This window comes from Sciurus vulgaris, assembly GCF_902686455.1.
Source record: "Sciurus vulgaris genome assembly, chromosome: 9".
In the NCBI taxonomy this organism is placed as follows: domain Eukaryota; kingdom Metazoa; phylum Chordata; class Mammalia; order Rodentia; family Sciuridae; genus Sciurus; species Sciurus vulgaris.
In genome coordinates, this window is record NC_136469.1 from 81,438,164 (window position 1) to 81,465,693 (window position 27,530).

General features: G+C 32.7%; 1 protein-coding gene across 3 annotated transcripts in view; it reads right to left on the bottom strand.

Annotated features, from left to right (window-relative positions):
- Positions 1-27,530, bottom strand: part of BMP2K (BMP2 inducible kinase) — a 150,844-nt gene that overhangs the window by 47,562 nt on the left and 75,752 nt on the right. For all 3 annotated transcript variants that reach the window (XM_079152938.1, XM_079152939.1, XM_079152937.1), the window contains exons 8-10: positions 21,294-21,397; positions 19,748-19,827; positions 15,416-15,576 (exon numbers count right to left, since the gene is read on the bottom strand). In XM_079152938.1, coding sequence (XP_079009064.1) covers positions 15,416-15,576; positions 19,748-19,827; positions 21,294-21,397 — 345 coding nt within the window. The remainder of the gene's footprint in view (positions 1-15,415; positions 15,577-19,747; positions 19,828-21,293; positions 21,398-27,530) is intronic.

Below are 27,530 nucleotides of genomic sequence, written 5' to 3' on the forward strand. Positions count from 1 at the left end.
AAAGTAGCAGGATATAAAATCAATATACATAAATCTAATGCATTTCTATTCATAAGTGATGAATCCCCTGAAAGAGAAATTAGGAAAACCACTCCATTCACAGTAGACTCAAAAAAAAAAAAAAAAAACTTGGGGAATTAATCTAACAAAAGAGGTGAAAAACCTCTACAATGAAAAACTACAGAACATTAAAGAAAGAAATTGAAGAAAACCTTTGAAGATGGAAAGATCTCCCATGTTCTTGGATAGGCAGAATTAACATTGTCAAAATGGCCATTCTACCAAAGGCACTATACAGATTCAATGCAATTCCAATTAAAATCCCAATGACTTTCCTCATAGAAATAGAGAAAGCAATCATGAACTTCATCTGGAAGAACAAGAGACCGTGAATAGCCAAAACAATCCTGAGTAGAAAGTGAAACAGGAGGTATCACAATACTAGACATTAAGCTATACTATACAGCAATAGTAACAAAAACAGCATGGTATTATTGGCACTAAAATAGACAGGCAGACCAATGGTACAGAATAGAAGACACAGAGACAAAACCACATAAATACAGTCACCTCATACTAGACAAAGGAGCCAAAAACATACAATGGAGAAAAGATAGCCTGTTCAATAAATGGTGTTGGGAAAACTGGAAATGCATATGCAGTAAAATGAAATAAAACTTCTATCTCTCACCCTGCACAAAACTCAACTCAAAATGATCAAGGACATAGGAATTAGACCAGAGATCCTACACCTAATAGAAGACAAAGTAGACCCAAATCTTCATAATGTTGGTTTAGGATCAGACTTCCTCAACAAGACTCCCAAAGCACAAGAAATCAAAGCAAGAATCAATAAATGGGATGGACTCAAACTAAAAAGCTTTTTCTCAGCAAAGGATACAATCAAGAATGTGAAGAGAGAGCCTACAGAGTGGGAGAAAATTTTTTCCACACTCACTTCAGACAGAACACTTATCTACAAAATTTATAAAGAACTTACAAAACTTTACACCAAAAATACAAAGAATCCAATCAATAATTGGGCCAAGAAACTGGACACACACTTTTCAGAAGACATACAGGCGATTAATAAATATATGAAAAAGTGTTCAACATCTCTAGTAATTAGAGAAATGCAAATTAAAACAACTCTAAGATTTCACCTTACTCCAATTAGAATGGTTATTATCAAGAACACAAACAATAATAGATGTTGGTGTGGATGTGGGGGAAAAGGCACACTCATACATTAAGGTTGCAAATTGGTGCAGACACTCTGGAAAACATTGTGGAGAATCCTAAGAAAACTTGGAATGGACCCACCTTTTGATCCAGTTATCCCACTCCTCAGTTTATACCCAAAGGACTTAAAATCAGCATACTACAGTAACACAGTCACATCAATGTTTATAGCAGCTCAGTTCACAATAGCTAGATTGTGGAACCAACCTAGATGTCCTTCAACAGATGAATGGATAAAGAAACTCTGGCATATATACACAAGGGAATTTTATTCATCCATAAAGAATATTATGGCATTTGCAAATAAACGGGTTGAATTGGAATTGGAGAATTGGAGAACATCATGCTAAGTGAAATAAGCCAATCCCAAAAAACCAAAGGCCAAATGTTTTCCCTGATAAGTGGAGAATGTTATATAATGGGCGTGGAGGTGGGGAGGGAGAAAAGAACGGGGAAACTTCAGATTATGTAGAAGGAAATGAGAGGGAGGAGGGTATGAAAAATGGTGGAATGAGACAGACATCATTACCCTATGTTCATGAGTGATTACATGAATGGTATGAATCTACATCATGCACAACCACAGAAATGAAATGATGTACCCCATTTGTGTACAATGAATCAAAATGTAGTTTGTAAAAAAATTAAAAGATAAATTTAAAAAAATCAACAAAAAAAGTTGGTTCTTTGAAAAAAGTAAGTAAAACTGATAAAACCTTAGCCATGCTAACAAAGAGAGAAAAAACTCAGAATACTAAATTTCATGATGATAAAAGGAAATATCACCACAGATACTACTGAAATACAATAATCAAAAACTATGAAAATTTATACTCCAATACAACAGAAAATCTTTAAGACATCAACAGATTTCTAGAGACATACGACCTACCCAAATTGAATCAGGAGGACACAAAAAATGTAAACAGAACAATTTCAAGGAATGAAATTGAAAAAACCATCAAAAGCCTACCAACAAAGAAAAGCCCAGGACCAGACCTTAAAAGACCACCACCAATCCTCCTCAAATTATTCCATGAAACAGAAAGTAGGAAACCCTTCCAAACTCATTCTTTGAAACTAGCATCAACCTGATATCAAAAGCAAAGATATATCAAGGAAAGAAAACTGCAGACCAATATCCCTGATGAAAACAGAAGCAAAACTTCTTAATAAAATCCTGGCAAATCACATACAAAAACATATTAAAAAGACAGCACACCATGATCAAGTACAGTTCATCCCAGGGATGCAAGGTTGGTTCAACACGTGGAACTCAATGAAGGTAATTCCTCACATCAATAGACTTAAAGACAAATTCACATTATTTTCTCAACTTACGCAGAAAAGATATTTGACAAAATATAGTATCCATTCATGTTCAAAACACTAGAAAACCTAGTGAATAATAGGAACATACCTCAACATTATAAAAGCTTTGTACATTAAACCCAAGGCTAACATAATTCTAAACAGAAAAATTGAAAGCATTCCCTCTAAAAACTGGAACTAGAAAAGGATTCCCTCTTTCACCACTTCTGTTCAACATCATCCTTGAAACTCTAGCCAGAGCAAGTAGGCAAAAAAAGAAAAAAGAAATTATTAAAGGATACGAATAGGGAAAGAAAAGTTGAAACTATCCCTACTCGCAAATGACATGGTTCTATATTTAGTAGACCCAAAAAATTCTACCTGAAAATTTTCAGAACTCATAAATGAATCAGAAAAATAGCAGGATATAAAATTAATGCCCATAAATCATTTGCTTTCCTATGCATCAATGATGAATCTGCTGAAAGAGAAATTAGGAAAACTATCCCATTCACAATAGCCTCAAAAAAAAAAAAAAAAAAAAAAAAAAACTTGGGAATCAATCTAACAAAACAGATGAAAGACCTCTACAATGAAAACTACAGAACACTAAAGAAAGAAATTGAAGATGACCTTAGAAGATGGAAAGATCTCCCATGTTCATGGATAGGCAGAATTAATATTGTCAAAATGGTCATACTTCTAAAAGCACTATGCTGGCTTAATGAAATTCCTATTAAAATTCCAATGATGTTCTTCATAGAAATAGAAAATACAGTCAACAATTCCATGCAACTTCTTACATTTCATTCTGTCCTACACAAACTAATGGCTTACATGACTATTTCCTATCCACAGACCCTGAGAGAGTGATACCCTATCATCTGTTAGGGCCCCAAAGAATCATTTATGTAAAAGTTATTCACAATAAATGCTTATTGCAGTGAATCTACCAACACTGTCTCTCTTAAATGGATATTTATTTTTAAGCCCCATAAATTTTACCCTAGGAATATCCTATGAATAAACTTTTTAAATTAGCTAATAATGATCTACACATCAAAAAAGAGAAATCCCACATACTAATACTGTAATTTCTATGTTCTCTTCCAATAACTTAACCTCAATTCAAATACAATTGCTAGAGTTTGGATGTTTTAAGTCCCCAAAGTCCATGTGCTAAAGTCTTGATCTTCATAATAGCATTACGGGAAGTAGTGGAACCTCTAGAAGGTGAGGTCTAGTGGGAGGTTCTTAGGGAGTTAGAAGCATGCCCCTGAAGAGGAATCTAGGACCCTGGCCCCTTCCTCTTCCGCATGCTGGGTTATAAGGTGAATGGTTTGCTCTACACCACTGTGCTCCCTGCATTGCTATTGGCACCCGCACCATGGCTTCAAACATGGACCAGAACCTCTAAAACTACAAACATGGACCAGAACCTCTAAAACTACAAGTCAAAACAAACCTTTTCTCTTATTAATTTTCTCATGTATTTTGTTATGGTGAAGGATGCCTGACTGAAACAACAACTCTTCAATTCCAAGGCAGAAAAGCATAGAGTACAAAGAGAGGAGGATTCTTTCTTATCAGTTAGTATCTTCAAACTTCCTCAGGCCTAAGTTCAACACTGCCATGAAAACAGCTTTCTAATTCTAATTCTTCTAATTATAAGAAAAATGCATGTTCATGTTTTTTTTTGAAAGATTTATAAAAATGTAAGGAAGAAAATGAAGATGAGAATGATACCACCCAAACAGAACACTATTAACCTTTCAAATGTTATTTCTTTCTAATGGAAAGAGGATTAAAAGTTAGGCTCCTCAGTTATACATTCATTTTTCAGAGCTGTGAAGTCTAGCTGAAGAAGGACCACATGTGAGTTCAAACATAAGCCAACAATCTCCATGTAACGACTGTGAGCTCACTTCTCACCTCACAAACTGACTTTTCTTTAGAATCATCAGTCTGTAGAAGATGCTTAATCCTTCAGCCAGTCATATAGCACCAGAGAATTCACAAACAACATTACAATTTTACATGAAAACAATTGTTTCTTCAAGTACATCACAATCATTCGTACTATTATTCCCCATTTTGCAAATGATGAAATGAAGATTCATATACATTAAGCAAATTTGCTAACAGATCAAATAAAAATAAGGATAGGGAGGCTCTGAATACACAATTAAGCTTGACCTAATATATAATTTGTGTATCAACAGATCACACTATCTCTACAAAGATAGGATTTGTGTATAAAATTGAAGGTTTTATAGTCATCGAAAAAACTAAAAAAAGATAGTCAATTCATTTTCAAAGGCAAAATTTATCCTCCTCTCCAACTCTATTCCCATCTTCCACAAAACATATGCTACATGAAAGTTTGTCAAGGTTTTATTTTGACCACTGATTCATCCTAGTGCCTAAAACATAGGTTTTCATTATGTATCCTTTGATTTAATCATTACATAAACCCAGACCAAGGTCGTGGTACAAAGTAATAAACTCAAAATAAAATAAACAGTCTTGCCTACAAAGCAATTAACTTTAACCACAAAGTACTCAAAAATTATTCCTACTGAAAATTTAACAACTGCCCTGGAATAACACAGATCAAGAGAAAATCATATCTGGAATTTTTTTAATTTTTAAAGAAATGCAAAAAAAATAACAAAAATCTATGGAATGAAAAGCTGGAGGTACTCGAGAAAAAAATTTTAGCCTTAAATGTATATATGAAAAACCAGGAAGACTGAAAAAAAAAAAAAAAATGAAAATAAATCCAAGAAAGTAGAAGGAATAAATTAATGATAAAGGTATAAAATAATAAAATAAGAAACCACAGCATAGGATTAATCAACAAAACCAAAAGTTGGTTACTGGTTCTTTGAAAAGACCAACAGAACTGGGGATATAGTTCAGTGGTAGAGCACTTACCCAGCCTGTGCAAAGCCCTGTCCATCCCCAGTACCAAAAAAAAAAAAAAAAAAAGAAAAAAAAAAAAGAAAAGAAAAGAAAGAAAGAAAAAAGAAATGATTAATAAAAGAGATAAAGCTCTAGGCAACTCTCACCAAATAAATATTTCATGCAAGGGAATCAACATACTATAGACATGAAAGTAATTAAAAGAATCATCATAAAACTGCTATCTATAATTTTATGTAAATTTGAAAATCTAAATAAAATGGACAGTTTTTAAATATATAAATTATAGACAAATGGTGAAAAAATATAATAAATCAATGAAAACTGAATAAACTGAAAATGAGATCAAATTCTACCTCTAGGTATGGGGAATGTAGCTCAGTGGTATATAGCACTTTCTAGGCATGTGCAGGGCCCTGAGTTCAATCCCTAGTTCCACAAAAATAAATAAATAATAAATTAAAAATAAAATGAATTCTACCTTTTAAACAGTAACAATCAATTTAAATTCACTCAATTCTAATACATTTTGAAAAAACAAATTAATGCCTCTTTTCATAAAATGATTTAAAACATAAAGGAAAGAATCCCAAACAAGGCCAACAGTTTACTCAAAGAATAAAAGTAATTTTAAGTAAGGTTTATATCACTTATGCAAGAAAGCTTTAATATCCAAAAATGTAATAACATTATAAATAACATATTGAAGGAGAAAATCATACCATTTATCAACAGATATTGGAGTGGAGAAAACCAATTCATTCCTAACTCTTAAAAAAAAAAAAAAAAAAAAAAAAAAAAGTAAGCTAGGAATAAAGAGAAACTTCATCTACCAGATTTTGAAAATAAATAAATGACAGAAACATAGAGAAGACATAAAACCTGAAACATTTTTATTAAAAGAGAATGATAAGAATGTTCACTATCAACATTGCTATATAAGATTAGGCAGAGGAATCTAGCCAATGCAATAAAGTAATAAAAACCAGTAAATGTTATAAACATTCATAAGAAAAAGGCAAGTCATTATCAAAAAGGGATTCTCCCTTTCAAACATATCCAAGACAAGTAACTGAAATCTATTAGAATTAATAAAAGTATTAGTAACATGGATGGTATAATGATAAAAAATTAAAACACATAAATTTCCTCCAAATCCAGTATGTCACTGGGTTTAAATAATATTTAAAAATTATTTTTTGAAACTTGAGAGGCTTTCTTTAAAATTCACACAGAAAATTTTAGAGAATGTTAGTCTACTTATTTCATTAGATCTATCAAAACTAGAAAGTTGTGGAAAAGGCATAAAAATACAATTCAGTGGTACAGAATAGACGTTAAGGAACTAAGAAGGAAAGTTGATTTGCAAATCAAGAGAGAAAAATGCACAATAATGCACTAATGAATAAATGGCACTAGGAAAAACTGAAAAAAAACTCAATTTAGTCCTTTCTCCACACTATACCCTAAAATAAACTCCAGAAAGATTGCAAAGCTAACTGCAGGAAACAAACAACCCCATTAACAACAATAAAAAACAAAAGTATTAGCACTTTTTTTTAAAAATGGAGAAATTTTCTTTGAGCTACATTACAAAATTAAGAAAAAAGAAAAATGTAAAACTGACCTTATAAAATTTTATTTTTCCTATATCTCAAAGTATATTCACAAAGCTAAAGATAAATGGCAAAATGGAAGAAAAGATTTACAATATATTTGGGAAAAAGTCAAAGACTTAATGTTCACAATAAAAATAACTTTCAGAGCAATAAAAAGAAGACATGGAAAAATGGAACAGTTAATTCACAGAAGAAAAACACAGATAAAAGAGTACTATTAATTAGGAATATTAAAATAAAAATGTTTCATCTATCAAAGAGGAAACATTTTTAAAAACCTCTATCATCAAGCATTGGCAAGAATGGGAATGAAAGGGACTGACACTGTTGTTACCAGTGTAAATTTCTGGAGTTTTTTGGATGGCAGTTTGACAGTATGTAAACAAATTTTAAATAAAAAACATCTTAATACCTTCCTTGGAAAAACACCCTGATGTAAATCAAGAATGGGATGTAAGAATGTTCACTGCAAACTACTAATAACAGGAAATAACCTAAATGGTTATATAAGCTATGGCATATTCATGGTATAGAATATCACATACCTATTAAGAATTACATGGTAAATCTTTATGCAATGATGAGCAAAAAAGCTTTCCAAAACATATTAAGGAAAAAAATCAACTTGGCAGAGAGATGTGTATAGTATGAATTCATTTATGTCAATGACAACATGAATTATTTGTATCTGTATATATCATATAAGAACATTAAAAAGGTCTAAGAGGATGCACATTAAACTACTGCTGGTCAGTTCTGGGAAGAAAAGCAGGAGACTTACAAAATGGCAATTATCAAGAACACAAATAATAATAAATATTGGCAAGGGTGTGGGAGAAAAGGTACAGTAATACATTGTTGGTGTGACTGCAAATTAGTGCAACCACTTTGTAAAGCAGCATGGAGATTCCTCAAAATAACTAGGAAAAAAACTACCATATGACCCAGCTATCCTACTCCTTGGTATTTATTCAAAAGAACTAAAATCAACATACTATAGTGATACAGACACATCAATGTTTATAGCAGCACAATTCACAATAGCCAAATTAAGCAACTGGCCCAGATTACCATCAGTAAATGAATGGATCAAGGGAATATGGTACAGTATATATACACGAGGGAGTTTTACTCTGCCATAAAGAATAATGAAATAATGGCATTTGCCGATAAATAGATGGAAATTGAAGACATCATGCTAAGAGAAATAAGTCAAATTTCAGGAAATCAAGGGCCAGATGTTCTCTCTCATACGTGGAAACCAGAGCAAAACAAGGGAAATAAGGTAAGGGGGGTATAATATAAATACGTAGGGAAGATCAATGGAATAGAAGGGAGAACAATAGCGAAGGAGGAAGGATGGGAAAGCAAAGGAAATATGGAATGAATCTGACAAAATCATGTTATATGAATATATAAATGTACCAAAGGTAATTTCACCTTTATGTGTAAGTTTTTAGTAATAAATAAATAAAGGAACAAAAGGAAAATCAGTAGAGTAGAGGAAGAATAGACAGAGGAAGGAGGGGAGGAAAGGCAATTAAAATTAAATTCCTTGCATTCATGTTTTTGTCAAAATGAACCCAACTATTATGTACAACTATGATGCTCTAATAAAAAAAAAGACTTACATTTTTCTCTGAATATTTCTATGTTATCTGCACATTTTAAGAGAAAACCTACTTTTTTATTTTATATTCTTAAACGTGTTACTTTTTAAATAATTTTTAGAGGAGGAAGAAATGTTTAAAAGGTGCATATACGGGAAGGGAAAGAAGCATAATTCTTCCAACTTAAGCTGGATGCAAATATAAAAGAGAAACAGCTCCTTACATCAGAAGCAGGCCTGGTGCTCACAGCTGACTTCTTAGTGCACACATGTTGATTAATTTCATAAAACACATCAGATAAGGTCACTCTGTGTCTAGGATAAATCAAGACACAAAACCCTCTATATTCGTGTCTGAACAAAAACAATCACAAACTTTGTTCAAACCTCAACAATGACCAACGTCCCTCTCTCTTGCCTCATTTGATTGCTACTCCATTACCAATTGAGCTTTAGCTTCCCTCTTTCAGGATAAGACTTTATACCTAAATCTATCATGCCCCTGCTTCTGGATAGAATCAAAGAAGTCCCACTTCCTTAAATCCTCCCCAAAATTGCCTGAACAAGTCCAAATCCTTAAAAAGTCTTTCCAAATGCCACCTCACAGATCCCCATATTTTGGAAGTAAGAAACCTAACTTGTTGAAACACAAAAAGTATTTCTAGTGGCCTTTTGCCAGGGGATACTGATATGGGATAAATAAGACTAAAAAGGTCTCCAACCCAAAATGGTAGGAAATATGATTTGTAATCCCAGTCATTTGGGCTTATTTTTGGTTTTTAACTTGACTTGGTTTCTCCTTTGATTGATTTTTCCTTTAAGGTAGTTCCTCCCTTTGCAGACCTACATTGTTGATTTTCATTTCTTCCTCATGGAATATTTTGCTGAGAAAATTCTGTAGCACAGTCTTTCTATTTGTAAATTCTTTTTCCTTCCCACTTTTGCTTATCATGGAAGGATTTTATTTTGTCTTCTAATCTAAATGTTAGTTTTGCTGGGTATAGGATTCTAGATTGGCAACCATGTTCTTTCAGAGCTTGAAATATGTTGTTCCAGGCCCTTCTAGCTTTTAGGGTCTGGGCTGAGAAATCTGCTGATATCGTATTGGTTTCCCCCTATATGTCATTCAATGCTTTTCTCTCACAGCCTTCAAAATCCTATCTTTATTTTATATGTTTGGCATTTTCAATATAATGTGCCTTGGAGTGGATCTGTTGTAATTTTGTGCACCTGGTGTTCTGTAAGCCTCTTGTATTTGATTTTCAATTTCATTATTCAGGGTTGGGAAATTTTCTGATATTATGTCATTAAATAGATTGTTCATTCCCTTTGGTTTGTATCTCTGTGCCTTCCTTAATCCCAATAATTCTTAAATTTGGTCTTTTCATGATGTTCCATAGTTCTTGGAGGTTTCATTCATGATTTCTTACCATCTTCTCTGTTTGGTCAACTCTATTTTCAAGATTAAATATTTTGTCTTCATTATCTGAGGTTCTGTCTTCCAAGTGGTCTAGAATCTAGGTTTGGATCATTTTCTTCCCTTGTTCTTTCATGTTGTTCACATATCTTCCCCTCTAGCAGTGCAGATCTGGGCTTATAGTGACCCTGTAGGTTTCCAAAACCTCTTCTTTAAGGGGGAGATCAATATTAGCAGCACTCAGTACAGACAAAATGCAGTCTTAAACCAAATAACCCCTATGGAGATGTTACCAATATTGTCATAATAAATACAGAGAATGAGTTTAATTATTATCTACAGTATAACAAATAGATTTGTAGTTTCTAATGGAGAACAAAGAGGATAGGGATGGGTTAAGGATGTAACTGTTAATGCAATAAGAAAAGAGTAAATAGAAGTTCTAGATCGTAGAAAGAGTAACACAGACTGACAGAGTGGATTAAAAAGCAAGACCCAACAATATGCTACCTTCAAGGGACTCATCTCATAGAAAAGGACATCCACAGACTAAAGGTGAAAGGTCAGGAAAAAAACCTACCACACACAGACTCAGTAAAAAAAAGCAGGGGTTTCCATCATTATATCATATAAAGTGGACTTCAAGCCACACTTCTCAGAAGTGATAATGAAGGACATTTCATACTGCTTAAGGGAACCATAAATCAGGACATAATGATGGTAAATATTTGTGTCCCAAACAACGCTGCATCCATGTACATCAAAAAAATCCTTCTCAATTTTAGGAATCACATAGACCACAACACAATAATTCTGGGTAACTTTAACACACTGCTGTCACCACTGCACAGATCCTCCAAACAAAAACTAAACAAAGAAACCATAGAACTCAATAACACAATCAATAACTTAGACTTAACAGACATATTTGGAATATTCCACACATCAACAAGCGAATACACTTTCTTCTCAGCAGCACATGGAACCTTCTCTAAAATAGACTATATATTATGTCACAAAGAAACCCTTAGTAAACACACAAAAAATAGAGATACTACCTTGTGTTCTATCAGATCATAATGGAATGAAATGAGAAATCAATGACAAAATAAAAAACAGAAATTACTCCAACACCTGGAGACTAAATAATATGCTATTGAATGAAGCATGGATAACAGATAACATCAGGGAGGAGATAAAAAAAATTCTTAGAGGTAAATGAGAATGATGATACAACAGATCAACATCTCTGGGACACTATGAAAGCAATACTAAGAGGAAAATTCACTGCATGGAGCACATTCAAGAAAAGATAAAAAGTCAACAACTATAAGACCTAACATTACATCTCAAAGCCCTAGAAAAAGAACAGAACACCAAAAGTAGTACAAGATAGAAAATAATTAACATCAGAGCTGAAATCAATGAAATTGAAACAAAAGAAGCAATTCAAAAAATTGACAAAACAAAACATTGGTTCTTTGAAAAATTAAACAAAATAGAGAAACCATTAGCCACACTAACAAAGAGGAGGAGAGAGAAAACTCAAATTACTAAAATTCATGATGAAAAAGAAAATATCATGACAGACACCACTGAAATACATAACATAATGAGAAGCTACTTTGAAAATCTATACTCCAATAAAATAGAAAATATCGAAGACATTGACAAATTTTTAGAGACATATGATCCTCCCAAACTGAACCAGGAGGGCATACACAATTTAAACAATCAATTTCAAGCACCAAAATAGAAGTCATCAAAAGCCTACCAAACAAGAAAAGCCCAGGACCAGATGGATTCTCAGCAGAGTTTTCTATATGACCTTCGAAGAGGAACTCATTCCAATACTCCTCAAAGTATTCCATGAAACAGAAAAGGAGGGAACCCTTCCAAACTCATTCTATGAAGCTAGTATCACCCTAATACCCAAATCAGACAAAGACACATCAAGGAAAGAAAACTTTACACTGATATCTCTGATGAACATAGATGCAAAAATATTTTTAAAAATTCTGGCAAACTTCATACAAAAACATAATAAGAAGCTAGTGCACCGTGATCAAGTGGAGTTCATCCTGGGGATGCAAGGTTGGTTCAACATCCAGATATCAATAAATGTAATTCATCACATCAACAGACTTAAGGTTAAGAATCATGATTATTTCAATTGATGCAGAGAAAGCATTCAACAAAATACAACACCACTTCATGCTCAAAACAGTAGAAAAAATAGGGATCGTAGGAACACACCTCAACATTGTAAAGGCAATTTATGCTAAGCTCATGGCCAACATCATTCTTAATGGAGAAAAACTGAAAGCATTCCCTTTAAAAACTGGAACAAGACAGTGATGCCCTCTTTCACCACTTCTGTTCAACATCATCCTTGAAACACTAGCCTGAGCAATTAAACAGACCAAAGAAATTAAAGACATACAAAAAGGAAAAGAAGAACTAAAGCTGTCACTATTTGCTGATGACATGATTCTCTATTTAGAGGATCCAAAAACTCCACCAGAAAACTTCTAGACCTCATAAATGAATTCAGCAAAACAGCAGGATATAAAATCAGCATGCATGAATCTAAAGCAATTTTATTCATAAGCATGAAACATCTGAAAGGGAAATGAGGAAAATAACTCCGTTCACAATAGCCTCAAAAAAAAAATAAAATAAAATACTTGGGAATCAATCTAACCAAAGAGGTGAAAGATATCTACAATGAAAACTACAGAACATTAAAGAAATTGAAGAAGACCTTCAATGATGGAAAGATCTCCCATGTTCTTAGATAGGTAGAATTAATATTATCAAAATGGCCATACTTCCAAAGGTGCTATACAGATTTAATGCAATTCCAATTAAAATCTCAATGACATTTCTCATAGAAATAGACAAAGCAATCATGAAATTCATCTAGAAGAACAAAAGACCCAGAATATCCAAAGCAATCATGGGTAGGAAGAGTGATGCAGGAGGTATCACAATATCAGACCTTAAACTCTACTATAGAGCAATAATAACAAAAACGGCATGGTATTGGCACCAAAATAGACAGGTAGACTAATGGTACAGGATAGAAGACATAGAGACACACCACATAAGTACAGTTATCTCATACTAGACAAAGGTGCCAAAAACTTACAATGGAGAAAAGATAGTCTCTTCAACAAATGATGCTGGCAAAACTGGAAATCCATATGCGGTAAAATGAAATTAAAACCCTATCTCTCACCCTGTACAAAACTCAACTCAAAATGGATCAAGGATCTAGGAATTAGACCTGAGACCCTTTACCAAACAGAAGAAAAAGCAGGCCTGAATCTCCATCATATTGGCTTAGGACCAGACTTCCCGAACAAGACCCCCATAGTATAAGAAATAAAAGCAAAAATCAATAAAAGGGATAGATTCAAACTAAAAGGCTTTTTCTAGGCAAAGGAAACAATCAGTGATGGAAAAGAGAGCCTTTCCATCACTGAGAAAGGATGAGGAGGGGGAGAAAATCTTTTCCATGCACACCTCAGACAGAACACTAATCTCCAAAGTTTATAAAGAACTTTAAAAACTTTACACCAAAAACACAAAGAACCCAATCGATAAATGGGCTAAGGAACTGGGCAGACACTTCACAGAAGAAGATATACAGTAATCAACAAATATATGAAAGAAAGTGATCATCATCCCTAGTAATTAAAAAAATGCAAATTAAAACCACCCTAAGATTTCATCTAACTCCAATTAGAATGGCTATTGTCAAGAACACAAGCAATAATAAGCATTGGCCTGGATGTGGGGAAAAAGACACACTTTTACATTGCTGGTGCAGTTGCAAATTGGTGCAGTCACTCTGGAAAGCAGTATGGAGAGTCCTCAGAAAACTTGGATAGGACCCACCATTTGACCCAGTGATCCCACTCCTTTGTTTATACCCAAAGGACTTAAAATCAGCATAGTACTGTGATGCAGCCACATCAATGTTCACAGCAACTCAATTCACAACAGCTAGACTGTGGAACCAACCAAGACGCCCCTTAATTGATGAATAGATAAAGAAACTGTGGTATATATACACAATGGAATATTACTCAGCCATAAAGAAGAATAAAATGCTTACTTGAATGCGTACTTGAGATAGAAATTTTCTAAATAACATACAACTTCTATTTACTCCTCAGAATAGGAACAATAGTTGCTGTCCCCATTTTACAGATGAGAGCAATAGTGAGGCTAAGAAATGGTGAAATGGGAATGAAATACAAATGACTTCAAATCCCCATTATCTTCCCTCTCCCATAAAACACTACTCTAAGTGGTGTGCCTGATTACTATAGAGGTATTTAGCAATATACCAGGCAATAGAAAAAATAATATTATCTTCCCTCACCATATACTTAATAGCAATAACAGTATCTAATGGTTAATATTTCTTAAAGGCATATTCTGTATCAGGCATTATATTAAGCAGTCATTTAATCCTTCCAATAATACTATAAGAACTAGTATTTTTATAAGATATATTACTAAAAAAAATGAGAAAAATAAGACTCAACATAAATTCATAAGACTCAAATGTGAGCTCTGAACCACTGACAGTATCCTAAATGAAAACATTTAACATTTAAAAACAAAACACAGTTGTAATAAAATGGAAGTATAAACTGGAGTTTCTTTGAGATAAAACTTCAGATTATACCCCCAGAACCTTGAGAAATTAAAAAGATTAAATGTACTAAATAACGTCAGGACTATTTCCTTAGTGAGAAAAATTGTTTTAAGTACTACACTATCATAATGCTTAGGAGATGTTTTAGATTAGAAAAACAATTCTTCTCAAAATCAAATGAAAAGACCAGTTTTTATTTTACAGTATCCACATGGTTCCTTCACCAAGGATCTAGATTCAGAGCAAAGATACACAGCTTTCTAAGACTAGAGTTTCAATGACCTCCTTTCCAATAGAACACAGAATTCCCTATACTCTTGAACTTCATTATTAATGTCAAACCTTAACAGTTCATAATTCTAGGAATAAGAGTTTGTATTAGAATCAAGGCAAATTGTAAGCTTTTCATATCATACTTTCATATTGCCAGTAACTTTTCTTTGTCTTTAGAAAAAAATTAAGAATAAGTTTTTATATCTAATATCTTACTAGATTATCAGCACAAAGTTTTTTGAAGCATTAGCATCTGCTTTATAGTATTACATTTACTGGCAATTTATGCCCCTTGAAAAATCAAACCATCTAAGGTTTATTTCCATTGACTATGAAAGCTGTCTTACCTTTTGGTCTGTGGTTACCAAATTCACCAGGAGCCGGGACTTTAACAGGGGTTGCTGAACTGTGAATGGTTAGTACACTGGGAGTGGCAGTAGTAGAGTTGGCCTTTGGTCTTTGTCTTGGTGCAATTGAGGTTTCTGTTGGTCCAATGGTATCTGTTATTCTAAAATAGAAGAACATATTTTATTAAAATATTGGGATTATTTCTTACTATATCTTTCTGCAAGTATCTACCTTGACAGATGCATTTAATTATTACAGATGATCATGTCCTCTTGGCTTCCTCCTAAATCTCACTCCCTAAGACTACGTGTTAGGTGAAGACAGGAAACTAAATAAATAGTACACTACCATCATGGTCTGCTGTTGAAACTGGCAGAAATAGTATACTCCTAAAGATTACTGTTAAGGAGATGAAATAAGATTGAAAGGAAACAAACAGAAACCTTCTCATAATGTTTTTGTCAAAATCAAGAGCAAATTCTTTGAAGAGAAACAATAAATAATCTTCCCTAGGTTGGACTCAAGAATGAGAAAGAAAAGACTATACCCTAGAGCATATAAAACAAAAGAAGCCAACACTTTCAAAAAGTAGAGGACTATGCTCACGTTCACCTTCTTTAATCTTCAAGTCTGCTTTACTTCTAACACAAAATGGAAACTATAAAAAAAAAACTTTGCTACTAGGAGTTAGTTTAGGCCCCAGATATGGGTGGCCAAGAGGTAAACACAATTTTTAAAGTAAGAGACAATAGATATGAGAACTTACAGACATTTGTTTTTTTTAAAAAAGAGTCAAGAAAATTCTTTATTTATATGATTATCAACTTTGCTATCTAAAAATTCAGTACAAAAACTCAAAAAACTTTTTAATAAGGTCAAATGTTCTCTTTCCAACAGGATTTGCCATAAAATCTCCTTACTAAATTCCTTTACCACATTTTAAGTGATTTAATACTTTAAAATTCTAACTACACATGATTTAATAAGCACATAGTTATTGCATTTAGAGAAAGCCCAATCTACAACTTCACATGTAACAGCTCTTTCCTAATATATCTACGTACCACAAGAGGGAGCCCTGTTAACAGCTATCTTTCCAACAGCAAAGAAAATAAAACTGAATCAAAAATGCAGAAAACTACAGAAATTATTATATTTGTGCTATCTTCGAAAAATAACTTAGGTTAATTAGAAGGGATGGTTATGATACATATCATATGAAAACTTAACCAAGGCAATAAAAGAGCATTTTTACATATAATCAATTATATGTCATCTCTATAATCAAATATTTATGACTTCAAATTATGGAATGTAACACTAAAATCAATGGTATATTCCTCAAGCTCAAGTAATTTGGGGCAAATACATAATCTTTCTGTCTAATTCTCCATTTTTTCTTAAGTGAGTAGTGTAAACCAAACTTGGGAGTTTGTCATATTCCTGATCTAAACCACTCTTTAGAGAGGCATAACACACATAAGCATAGCAGAAGTTCTGAAAATCTTATTAATAGTCTGAAGACTTCCCCCAATCTAATGTCTCATAATTTATTTTACCAATGTACCAATATCTATTGTACTTTATTGATATTCAGCAAAACCCTTAGAAAGGTATGTTGCATGTTGGTGAAAATACTACAAAATAAAAGACAGTAAAAGTAATCAGAGCCAAACTCATACTGCCACGAGTTTCATAAGGATTAATTCCACCTTTATTTTGACTAGAGAAGACTTCAAGTAGGAATTAAAATGCCAGAACAAATTAATCAAAGTGAAGTCACAAAAAAAGAAAGTACTGCACTGCCCCTGCTGCACTGACTCACTTATACTATTTCAACAGTCACAGTGCTGTTTCCTCTGCTTCCCTTCTTTTCTTTCTTCCTCACTATCACCTGAACAGTCTCCCAAAAGCGGGCTCTCTTTCCTGCTTCAATGTTTCCGTCTGCTAAGAGAGGAAGCATTTCCATCTCTGAGGTACACATGTCATATGACTTACATGTTTAACAGTCCCAAGAGCACATGCCAAGTTTGGGGAGGCAGAAGGGAGCTTCTGAGCAAAGAAGTAAAGCAAAGAGTGTCACAGACTAAAAGCAGGGCAGATATCTACTAACACCCATAAAAGTTTTTGAACAATGAAACCAGCTATCTAAAGATTACTTTCCCTGGGCTGGGGATGTAGTTCAGTGTTAGAGCACTTGCCTATTATGTACAAGACCCTGGAAAAATTAAAAATTAAATTAAGAGTCCTCTACCCAAAATGACTTTTATGTGAAAAAAGCTTGGTATACATCAGATTTTAAGGTTTTCATTAAAAGTAAATTTATCTTAATGACCAATAAACACCAATGAACCTTACATCTTAATACATATAATGCACAGATTTACCATGCTATAAATAAACATAGCAATTTTTAACTGATGTACACATAAAAATTGTACATATTTTAATGGATTACCATGCTATGTTTCAATATATATATACATTGCATAATGTTTAAAACAGGTTAAACAGTGCATTTTTGGGGAGGGAGGGGACTGGGATTGAACTCAGGGGCACTCAACCACTGAGCCACATCCCCAGCCCTATTTTGTATTTTATTTACAGATAGGGTCTCACTGAGTTTCTTAATGTCTCGCCTTTACTGAGGCTGGCTTTGAACTCTCGATTCTCCTGCCTCAGCCTCCCAAGCTTCTGGGATTACAGGATGACAAATTTTAATGGCACGATTTCATTTGCTTATAATTGTATAACTATAACTTGTATGCCATACGGAAAAGATATTGAAATCATCATTCTTCAACTAATTTCTTTCAAAATTTGTACCTATCTCCTAAGGATTTAATCATTGATAAACTCTGTTTAAAGTAACAATGTAACCCAACTCCTGGGTCTTAATTCATAATTACCACTTGACTATAAGAGTGGTTGCTAATTAAAGACAGACTGGGGGTCATACTAGATGCTTATGAATTAGTTGGAACTTTATTTCTTCATCTTCCCCCAGAGAACATTTTGAAATTCAAATGAATGAAAATATTTTTTAGGGTGATGTGATACAGTTTTTTAAAGCCTTCATGAATGATACTTTAACATTTCTAAGTAACAAGTCACATAACATATTTTACAACCAAGTCCCAAACAGCAGAGCTAACTGGAGGTTGAAAGGCTAAAATCCAAACTTCTCAGTCATGATATATTAACAAAGTTGCTTATGACTGACATTTACCTACCATTGCAGATTCATTCCCTACCACTTCTGAGTTTGTCGCCTTATGCTCCATCCTTGTAGTTTCATAAGAGTCATTGTTCTTTCCTGAATTGTCTGTTTTAGTTGCACTTTCACCCCTCCAGGTGACTGACTACTCATCCTTCAAGGAAGAGTTCAGCAAGGTCTACACCCAAGGAAGGAAAGCATTCCTTTTGTGCTCTTGTTCTCCCTGCTCCCAACCTTTCCCGTTCTCTGTACTCTCAGAATGTTCTGCTATTCATCAGGTTGTAACTGTTTACAATTAGAAACTCCTTGGAAATAAAAACTGCTTATTTTTCTTTACATTTCTAATATTTATATCTTTTATGTAAAAGATATTTAACAAATATATTTTTGTATTTTATGTCATATAATTTGTAAGTGAGAAACAATACAAAAAGCTGTGACCAAGATAACTCCCCAAATGCAATATTTTACCTTTCTGATAACCAAAGATATAGTTCTGCATATTAACTTTTAAGTTAAAAGAAAAAGCAGAGAAAAAAATCATCATCAACACTTTCAGCTCTTAATCTACACAGTATATTTCAAACTTATGAATGCAGTAAATAATTGAAAAATAAGTTTTAAAACTTAATACTTCATCAGTCTTAAGAAGTATAAATTATAACCAACTACTACAAATTCTACAAAGTATTCTACCAAGTATATATATATATATATTTTTAGTTGCCTATTTTTAACAGTTTTTCTTTAAAAAATAAGCATATTAGCTACAAACTTGAAACATAAAATTTCCTAAATCAGGGTTGACGATAAAGAGAATGATCCACGCACCCAACCCAGGGAAAAAGACCCACTATAGCATCAATCAGTTAAATATTCACATATTTATGGACAGGAGTGGACAGTTCAAGTAAGAGTGATATCAAATCCTGGATCTAACATTTAAAAAGCTTATTTTGTACTTCCTGTTTAAACTATAACACATGCAATAAGTAACATACCATTTTTTAATGAGAGAATATTTAATCAATAACATTTGCTATCATTAAAATGAGAACTATAGCTTTCCCGGACCCCACCAAAGTGCCTTTTCAGTTTCATCAGTTTCACCTACCTGGTTTTTGTTTGGCTTTTTCTAGCAGCTGCTTCACTAGCAGTCAATGGTTCAGGAAGAGTTGAAGGAACAGAAGAGTTCTTGAAAGAAAAAAAAAATTAATTTTAGTTTTTAATTTTAACAAGTTTGTTTTTTAAGCTATGGACATATTATTGCACTTTAAAATGCTGTTTGTGAGGGCTGGGATGTAGCTTAGTGGTAGAGTACTTGCCTAGGAGGTATGAGGCCCTGGGTTCAATCCCTAGTACCTCAAAAACAAAACAAAACAATACAAAACTTTGTATGAGATACTATTTATTTTCACATCACAAATTATTTACATAATAATATTTGCCAGATATAATCTGCAAATATCACTACATGTTACACAAATGTCACTTTCATATTCATAGTCTACAGAAATCTTTAAAAAATAAGCAGAAGAACATCATTATTACAATTTAAAAATGGAAAATCTTAGGTAAAAATAAAGATTATACTACACTTGTAAACCAAAGATTATTTTGCACTTGAGAAAAAAAGAAGTGTAAAAAAGTGTTGTTTATAAATACTATAGGTGATTGTCATGACATTGAGCATAAGGTATAGAAAATGGGGGCAGAAAGCTTCACTCGTTTGTTTATGCCCAATGTTTGACTCCTAATAGGTGATCAATAAATATTCGATGAATGAAGAGCTAAAAACCCACAGCAAAATTTCAAAATAAAACTACTTTCATTATTGAATGTGAGAAATGCAGGATTTCAGCTTCAACAGAGAAAACAATACATTTGATACAGTAAGGGTTTTAAAAAGCAAAACAGGAAAGGTACCACACATTCCTTCCTTTTTCTTAGTAAATAGATTAAGTTATACATAAAGGGAAACATGTACAAGCAAAAATCAGGTCAGAATGATCTTTACAAAGTTGAGAATGGCTTAAGATCAGTAATGACTCTAGCGACCTTTATTAAAATTAGCAGATATTTGTCATACACCATTTATCTGAAGTTAATGTAATATGCAGATAGTGAATAAAATTTGGAAGATATGAGCTATTTCCAAATGAGCTACTTCCATGGACTCAGCACTGGGTTTTACATTAGTTGTGATCCTTATAATTACTATCCTTGCTTTACAGAAGGAAAAAAAAATGTACATTAGGTAACCTCTCAAAAGAAACAATAGAATTAAACTCAGGACTCTCCGTTTACAATGCCTCTACATTTCACAACCAACTTTCCCAAATTTTCTCCTTTAACAGAGCACTCAGTTCTGTTTATTAAATAGTTAGGATTAAACAACTTGAGAAAAGAAGTCTGTGTTGTGTCACACAGATATCATTATGTTCCCCTGAAATGCAAAATATCCTCTTGAGTTTGCTGCAGTTCTCCGGGGCATAGTTCCAGAAATGTGGTTTTATACAAAAACTATAATCACAAACACACTAGCAAACCACTTGTCATAAAACAAGTAACTCTCAAAGTGTGTATACACACACACACACGTATCTCCACACATGATAAAATGGATTTTTAATTCATATCCTACTTGAGAAACTACTTACACTGATGTTGGAGATTGGACAATCCTTTCTGGCAAATTTAAATGCAAAATAGGACACTTGAAATATATCAGGTCTATGCTCTGGATCTGGTTCAAGCATGAACCCTGTAAGAATATATCAAAAACGTCAGTAAGTTTTACTGAATACAGATGATACTTAGGGGCATATTATAAGTATACAAAATTTTTTTCTGTTCCATTCTAAGATCATGGAAGATTCTAGCAAACTTTGTTACAGTTCATAGAAATACAGATTGCTATTTTACATATGAACTTAAAAACATTATTCCAAATTAAAAGGCAGATCAGTCATAGAACAACTCTTTAACTGAAGTATGAATGACATACATGATTATTCCTTTGAGAGAGTGACACAAAACAAAAATTAACATTGGATAATTATTGAAGGTTAAGTTCCAGGGACATGGGGGATGGGGGAGCTTTCAAATATTTCCACTTGAAATAATTTTCATTATTATCTAAAAGTCCTCAATTTTGAAATGATCCCGAGCCATTAAGAAAGGTTAAATTGTGTACATTATAATTTAAGAAAGTAGCACAGGATTGACACTACAGTTTTCCAAAAACATGCTTTCTTCACATACTAACAATGTTCAAAATAGTTTTATATTTAAACATGTTATCTATTTCATGTTCAGAAGTGTGAACAGTCTTATGGCTCTATTACAAACGGATTTTACAGTACCTTTTACAGCACTGTTTGAAATGTCAGAGATCTTTTTTCTAACCAAAATGGCCACTACCTCTTGTCCATTTTTTGAATGAATTTTAATTCAAAATTTCACAAGAAGGTTGACATTTATATTCAATTCTGTAACTGAAAACTTCATGTTTTGTTAGACATCTTTACAACTAACCCTGCTTCTTTAATTAATTCTCAGTTCTTAGAATGTTTAAATCATTTTTAAAGTATTTGGAATGTAAAACTTAAGGCATTTAGATATTTTTAAACATGCTAATAATGTATAGAGAACTCTTTATATATTAAAAAAAACATAGTTGTATGGCAAGTGACACTGAACTCAAAACTTGAAAATTTGAGAAATTTTGATGTCAGTTGAAAAAATGCAAAAGCTGTGCTCACCTCAGCAGCATATGTACTAAAATTTGGAAGGACATGGAGAACATTAGCATGGCTCCTGCACACAAAAAAATTAAAAATAAAACAGCTCTTTGGGCTGTGATTGTAGATCAGTGGTAGAGCAGTCACCTAGCATTCGTGAGGCCTTGTGTTTGATCATCAACACCACATAAAAATAAAATAAAGGTATTGTGTCCACCTACCAAAAAAAAAAAAACTCTGCATAGAATGTTATAGAATGTTATTTTATATATTTAAAGTACTGACATTCTACTGATAAAACTTATTCTTTATGATATATTGCCATTATTAGATTGAAATAACTAAAAACATTTAAATTCAAATACTTGTTGGTTTATATTCAACCTCATACTAAAAAGATCTGAGGGATCTACAAGGTTTGCTTATCCCCCAAATGCATTTTATCTTGATACCTGAAAATATTGTTTTAAAAGTAACAGTACATAAAATTAATTATGTAAAATAAAGTCAAAAATATTTTAATAATAAATGTTAATATATAATTTTAAAACCAACCAAATCATAAAAACTATCAAATTTATAATATTATTATTTTATTTTTCTATGTTTCTATTTTTTATGTTTCTATTCTAACAATTAAATTTATTTGACTTTTAAAATCTAGTTTCGACATTAGCTAATTATAAATATTTATTTCAATAAAAACTTGAAGTAGCACACAGAACATAAGATTTCTTACATATACAAGAAAATTAGGACTAATAGAAAAGTAATTCACTGAGCAGGGGTGAGAGGGACAGCATAATGAGGTCAGCAAAGAAAATACAAATGAGGGGCTGGGGATATAGCTCAGTTCATAAAGTGTAGTCCACAGCACTGCAAAAAAAAAAAAAAAAAAAAATATATATATATATATATATATATATACATACACACATATGAATGATTTGGTTCTAAATGTAGGCCCAAAATTTTCACTGTCAATATAAATAGAACAACATGATCTATTACATGAATCAGTGACCCACAAAACACAAACAAACCAGATAAGAAAGAAAAACAGTATTCTTGACATAAAAGAGCAAATTCTCCTTCAAGTCATTCTAAAGATAACTCACATAGAGTGAACATCCTTAAGAAACTACAATGAGTGACATGTGGTCACACCTTACACACTCCTCCAGTGTGGTCTAGTGGCTTAATACCTAAAAGCCTAAGAAAATCTACACGGTTGTAGAAAACTGATACAGGAATACACTTCCCTGGGGGTCTGGCTTACTCCAAGAAAAACTTTTTAAGTATCTAGAGAGAAATAGAAGTAAATTTGAGATTTTATGTTCTAATCAATACTGGTATACAAGTAATTCTATCTTTAACATTAAGCTCCACTGTCATGTACAACAAATTAGAACAAATTTTAAAAATTAATAAAAACAAAAAAAGTTAAACACACCACCACATACTTTAAAGATCAGGTAGTGAGACAAGAGTGGAGATAGAACCCAAGGTTACCTTTTTCTTTTAATTTTTTTTAAATTTATTTTATTTTTTTTTTTAATGTAGTGCTGAGGATCAAACCCAGTGCCTCATACACACATTGGAGGCAAGAGAGCTCTACCACTGAGCCACAGCCCCAACTCCTAAGGTTATCTTATAAGCAAATAAAAGGACTCCAATTCCTGGGACTCATGTTTCCATGTGGGAATACACATCTGCTCAAGCCATTTCAGTTTGTCTAACTATACTTATCCCATTTATTGACATAAACTCATTCAAAAGGTCATGTCTAGTATCTAATGAATCAAGAGAGAAAATACTAGGGTATGTTAATGTGCCAAGTACAAGCAACATTTCATGAAACTTGATTCAGCTCACATGTGTGCAAAAGCATACGCATGTTCCAGGTCATAACTAAAACATATTTTTACACTGGATCAGTCCAAAAAGTCTGAAACCACTGCACTAGTTTACTACTATGATCTCTCTCTCTTATTATAAATTATTTCCCCGTGGAAAAGATAATGATTTGTCTAATCAGACAACAAAAAAGAAATGCCTATATGTGTTCTGCTCTTCCTTTCACATGAGGTTATCCTCAGAACATACATGCTCTCTACTAAATTATGTTTTGCAAGTGCCTTGTCTCTGGGGAAGAATCTATGGCTTTATAGCATTGCCTATGACTGAGTGTAGGTAAATCAAGGGATTGGGTGCAGAACAACCGACCCATCTGGCTCTAGATACAGATTTTTTTTTTTTTTTTTTTTTTTTTTTTCTGAAATCTGCTTTAATCAATGCAGTTTGAAAACTATTATCTGAATTGCTTGGAACCAGTGTTTCTGATTTTGCAATTTTTTTTTTTTTTTGGAATATTTACATATATACCAGGAACCATCTTAGGGATGGGACCCAAGTTTAAACACAAAATTCTCCTGTGTTTCATATATACCTCTATATATATCCTGAAAAAAATTTTATACTTTTACAAAATCTGCATTTTGACTACTACTATTGACATGAGTTGGTGTGGAATTTACCACTATGACATCAAGTCCAACCTTTCAGATTTTGGGATTTTCAGAAAAGGAATATTCACTAAAGTTGTACTAAAGTTGACAGTTTTAGCTGATTAAACCCTGTACCTATCTGATTTGATTCTAAACTCAAAAGCATGAGTATGGTGCTGTGGCACACACCTGTAATTCCAGTGGCTTGGGAGGCTGAAGAAAGAGGATTGCAAGTTCAAGCCAGCCTCAGCAACTTAGCAAGACCCTGTCTCAATATTTAAAAAAATAAATAGGGTCAGGATGTGGCTTAGTAGTTAAGTGACCCTGGGTTCATGTCCCAGTACCAAAAAATAAATAAAATTATAAAAAGACTAATTACCATTCCTGCAACCCACAGGTAGAAAACAGCTACATTTTCATGTCTGAATATTTTTAAATTGAGTAGTGCTAGCCATTTAAAAAATAATCAATGAGCCATCACTTAGTATTTAAATAAAATTTCTTGAACATATAGAGAATTACAAAATGTACTGCTAGATTACTGAGTGATATAATCTAAAATAGTTATCAGTTCTAATCCGGCTAAACATTGGGACATATCTATCAAGAGTGAAAGCTTCAAGTTTCAAATACTTTGTCCAAAACTGTTTTCTCTCACAATAATTAAACCTCAACTCTAGTGTTTTATGAACTCCTAATATGCTCTCAGAGAAGGAATGCATTAAGAATATATGTGCTCAGTTTATCTAAAAGCAATACTGGATGATTACATTTAAAAACAAAACAACAACAGCAGAGAAGATAGAAAATTCCCTTGTTTACTCAACTTAAAAAGATCATGTAAATCATCACAAGACCAATTACCACTGACCCTGATTCCTCTTCCAATATAAAATCAATTTTTTTAAAATTGGCCACATAGATATGAAATAGTTCTCTACTCATCTTAATTGTGTACTATTGACACGAACACTACTAATATAACAAATAAGTCTTAGCATTGACAGTAAAATAAGATTATACCACCACAATACTTCCTACTGATGTTATCATACATATCCTATTAAAAAACATTTATCTGAGGCAGCTGAATTATGTTTATACTAATATTGCATAGGAAAGTACAATATCCCTGTACATTCCAACAAAAACAGCAGCTAAAGGAAGTGCTTGCTGCTATAGCAGCAGCCAAGTTGTTTTAATCGAGAATCCAAGCCAAAATAGTTACCATTCAAGTTACCCAAAGCAATGGATCCATGCCTAGTTCTGATCAAAGATGAACTACCATCTCTAGTCAAAGAGTTCAACAGATTTAAAGGGAAAATACTTTTGTTAGAAGTCTCAAAAGCACTTTCCTGCTTAAAATTTTTTGAATTTTTTCCTTCCATAAAGACACTTTTTCCTCTCCCACAGAGTTTTTTATTACACTGACTGTAATTTACCTATAAGTAGAAACACCCAGTCTATTCTTTTATAAATTTTTCTGAGAAACGTACACTCTAATTTTAAACTATAAAGATTTTCAGCATTAATTTATTATATTTATCTGTCAACCTACGGAGATTATTATAGAAACTTGTATTGTTAAGTATATGTACCCTACATACCTTATTCTAGGTACTACTGAAATGAGACTATGTTTGACAGTTGATAATAAATATATCAGATCATAAACAAGACACTAAGTGGCACTACAAATATTCTGAGAATGTACATTTTGGATAGTCTTGGTGGCTGTCCCCTAGAAGTTATTGATCAAAGCCCTCTCTCTACAACTCCCCAAGTAGTAACCCCAGTGCCAGTGATTGAAAACCTCCATGAAAATCTTATCTTTATTTTCAAGTACATTAAAATGCCTGACTTTTTTTTTTTTTTTAATAATACAGGAAAATGGGTGAGGGTGTAGATGAAACAAGATTGGCCATGAGTTTAAATCAGTGAAACTAGATGGAAGGTAAAATAAAGATTTATTACACTGTCCTATCAATACTTGCTTATATATTTTAAATTTCCATATAAGTTTAAGCATATTAAAACTAGCAATACAATTCCCGGTTTCCCACAAAATTAGTACTAAAATAAATCTAACCCTAAAAGATGTACTGCTATGAGTTAAATTAAGAAATCATAAAGCAAAAGGGGAGACACTGAGGAAATAAATTGGCCAAATTATGTTATGTGCATGCATTAATATGTAACAACAAACCCCACAATATTTACAATTAGAATGACCAACAGAAAAGAGAAAAAAGAAATCATAAAGTAACAGTAAGTGAGCAGACCTAAAAGCAAGAAAAACAAAGCTTCTCCCTGATATTCACTGCACAAAATGAAGAGGTGAGGAAAAATAATTTTAGTAGTTGTATTTTAACAGTATATTCTGGAATATATTACAATTTATAGTAAACTTCTGGTAGATTCACCATTAACCCAAAAGTTCCACTTTAAAGTTTCAAAGAAACCTCTACAGGGGCAAGTCCACACTAACAAATATCTGACAGCCGATGTCCCAGTTATCAGAAATTAGGGGAAAAAATAACAGAATGAATCAAACACCATTACCCTATGTAAATATATGATTACACAAATGGCATGCCTCTACTTCATGTACAGCCAGAGAAACAAGTTGTACCCCATTTGTTTATAA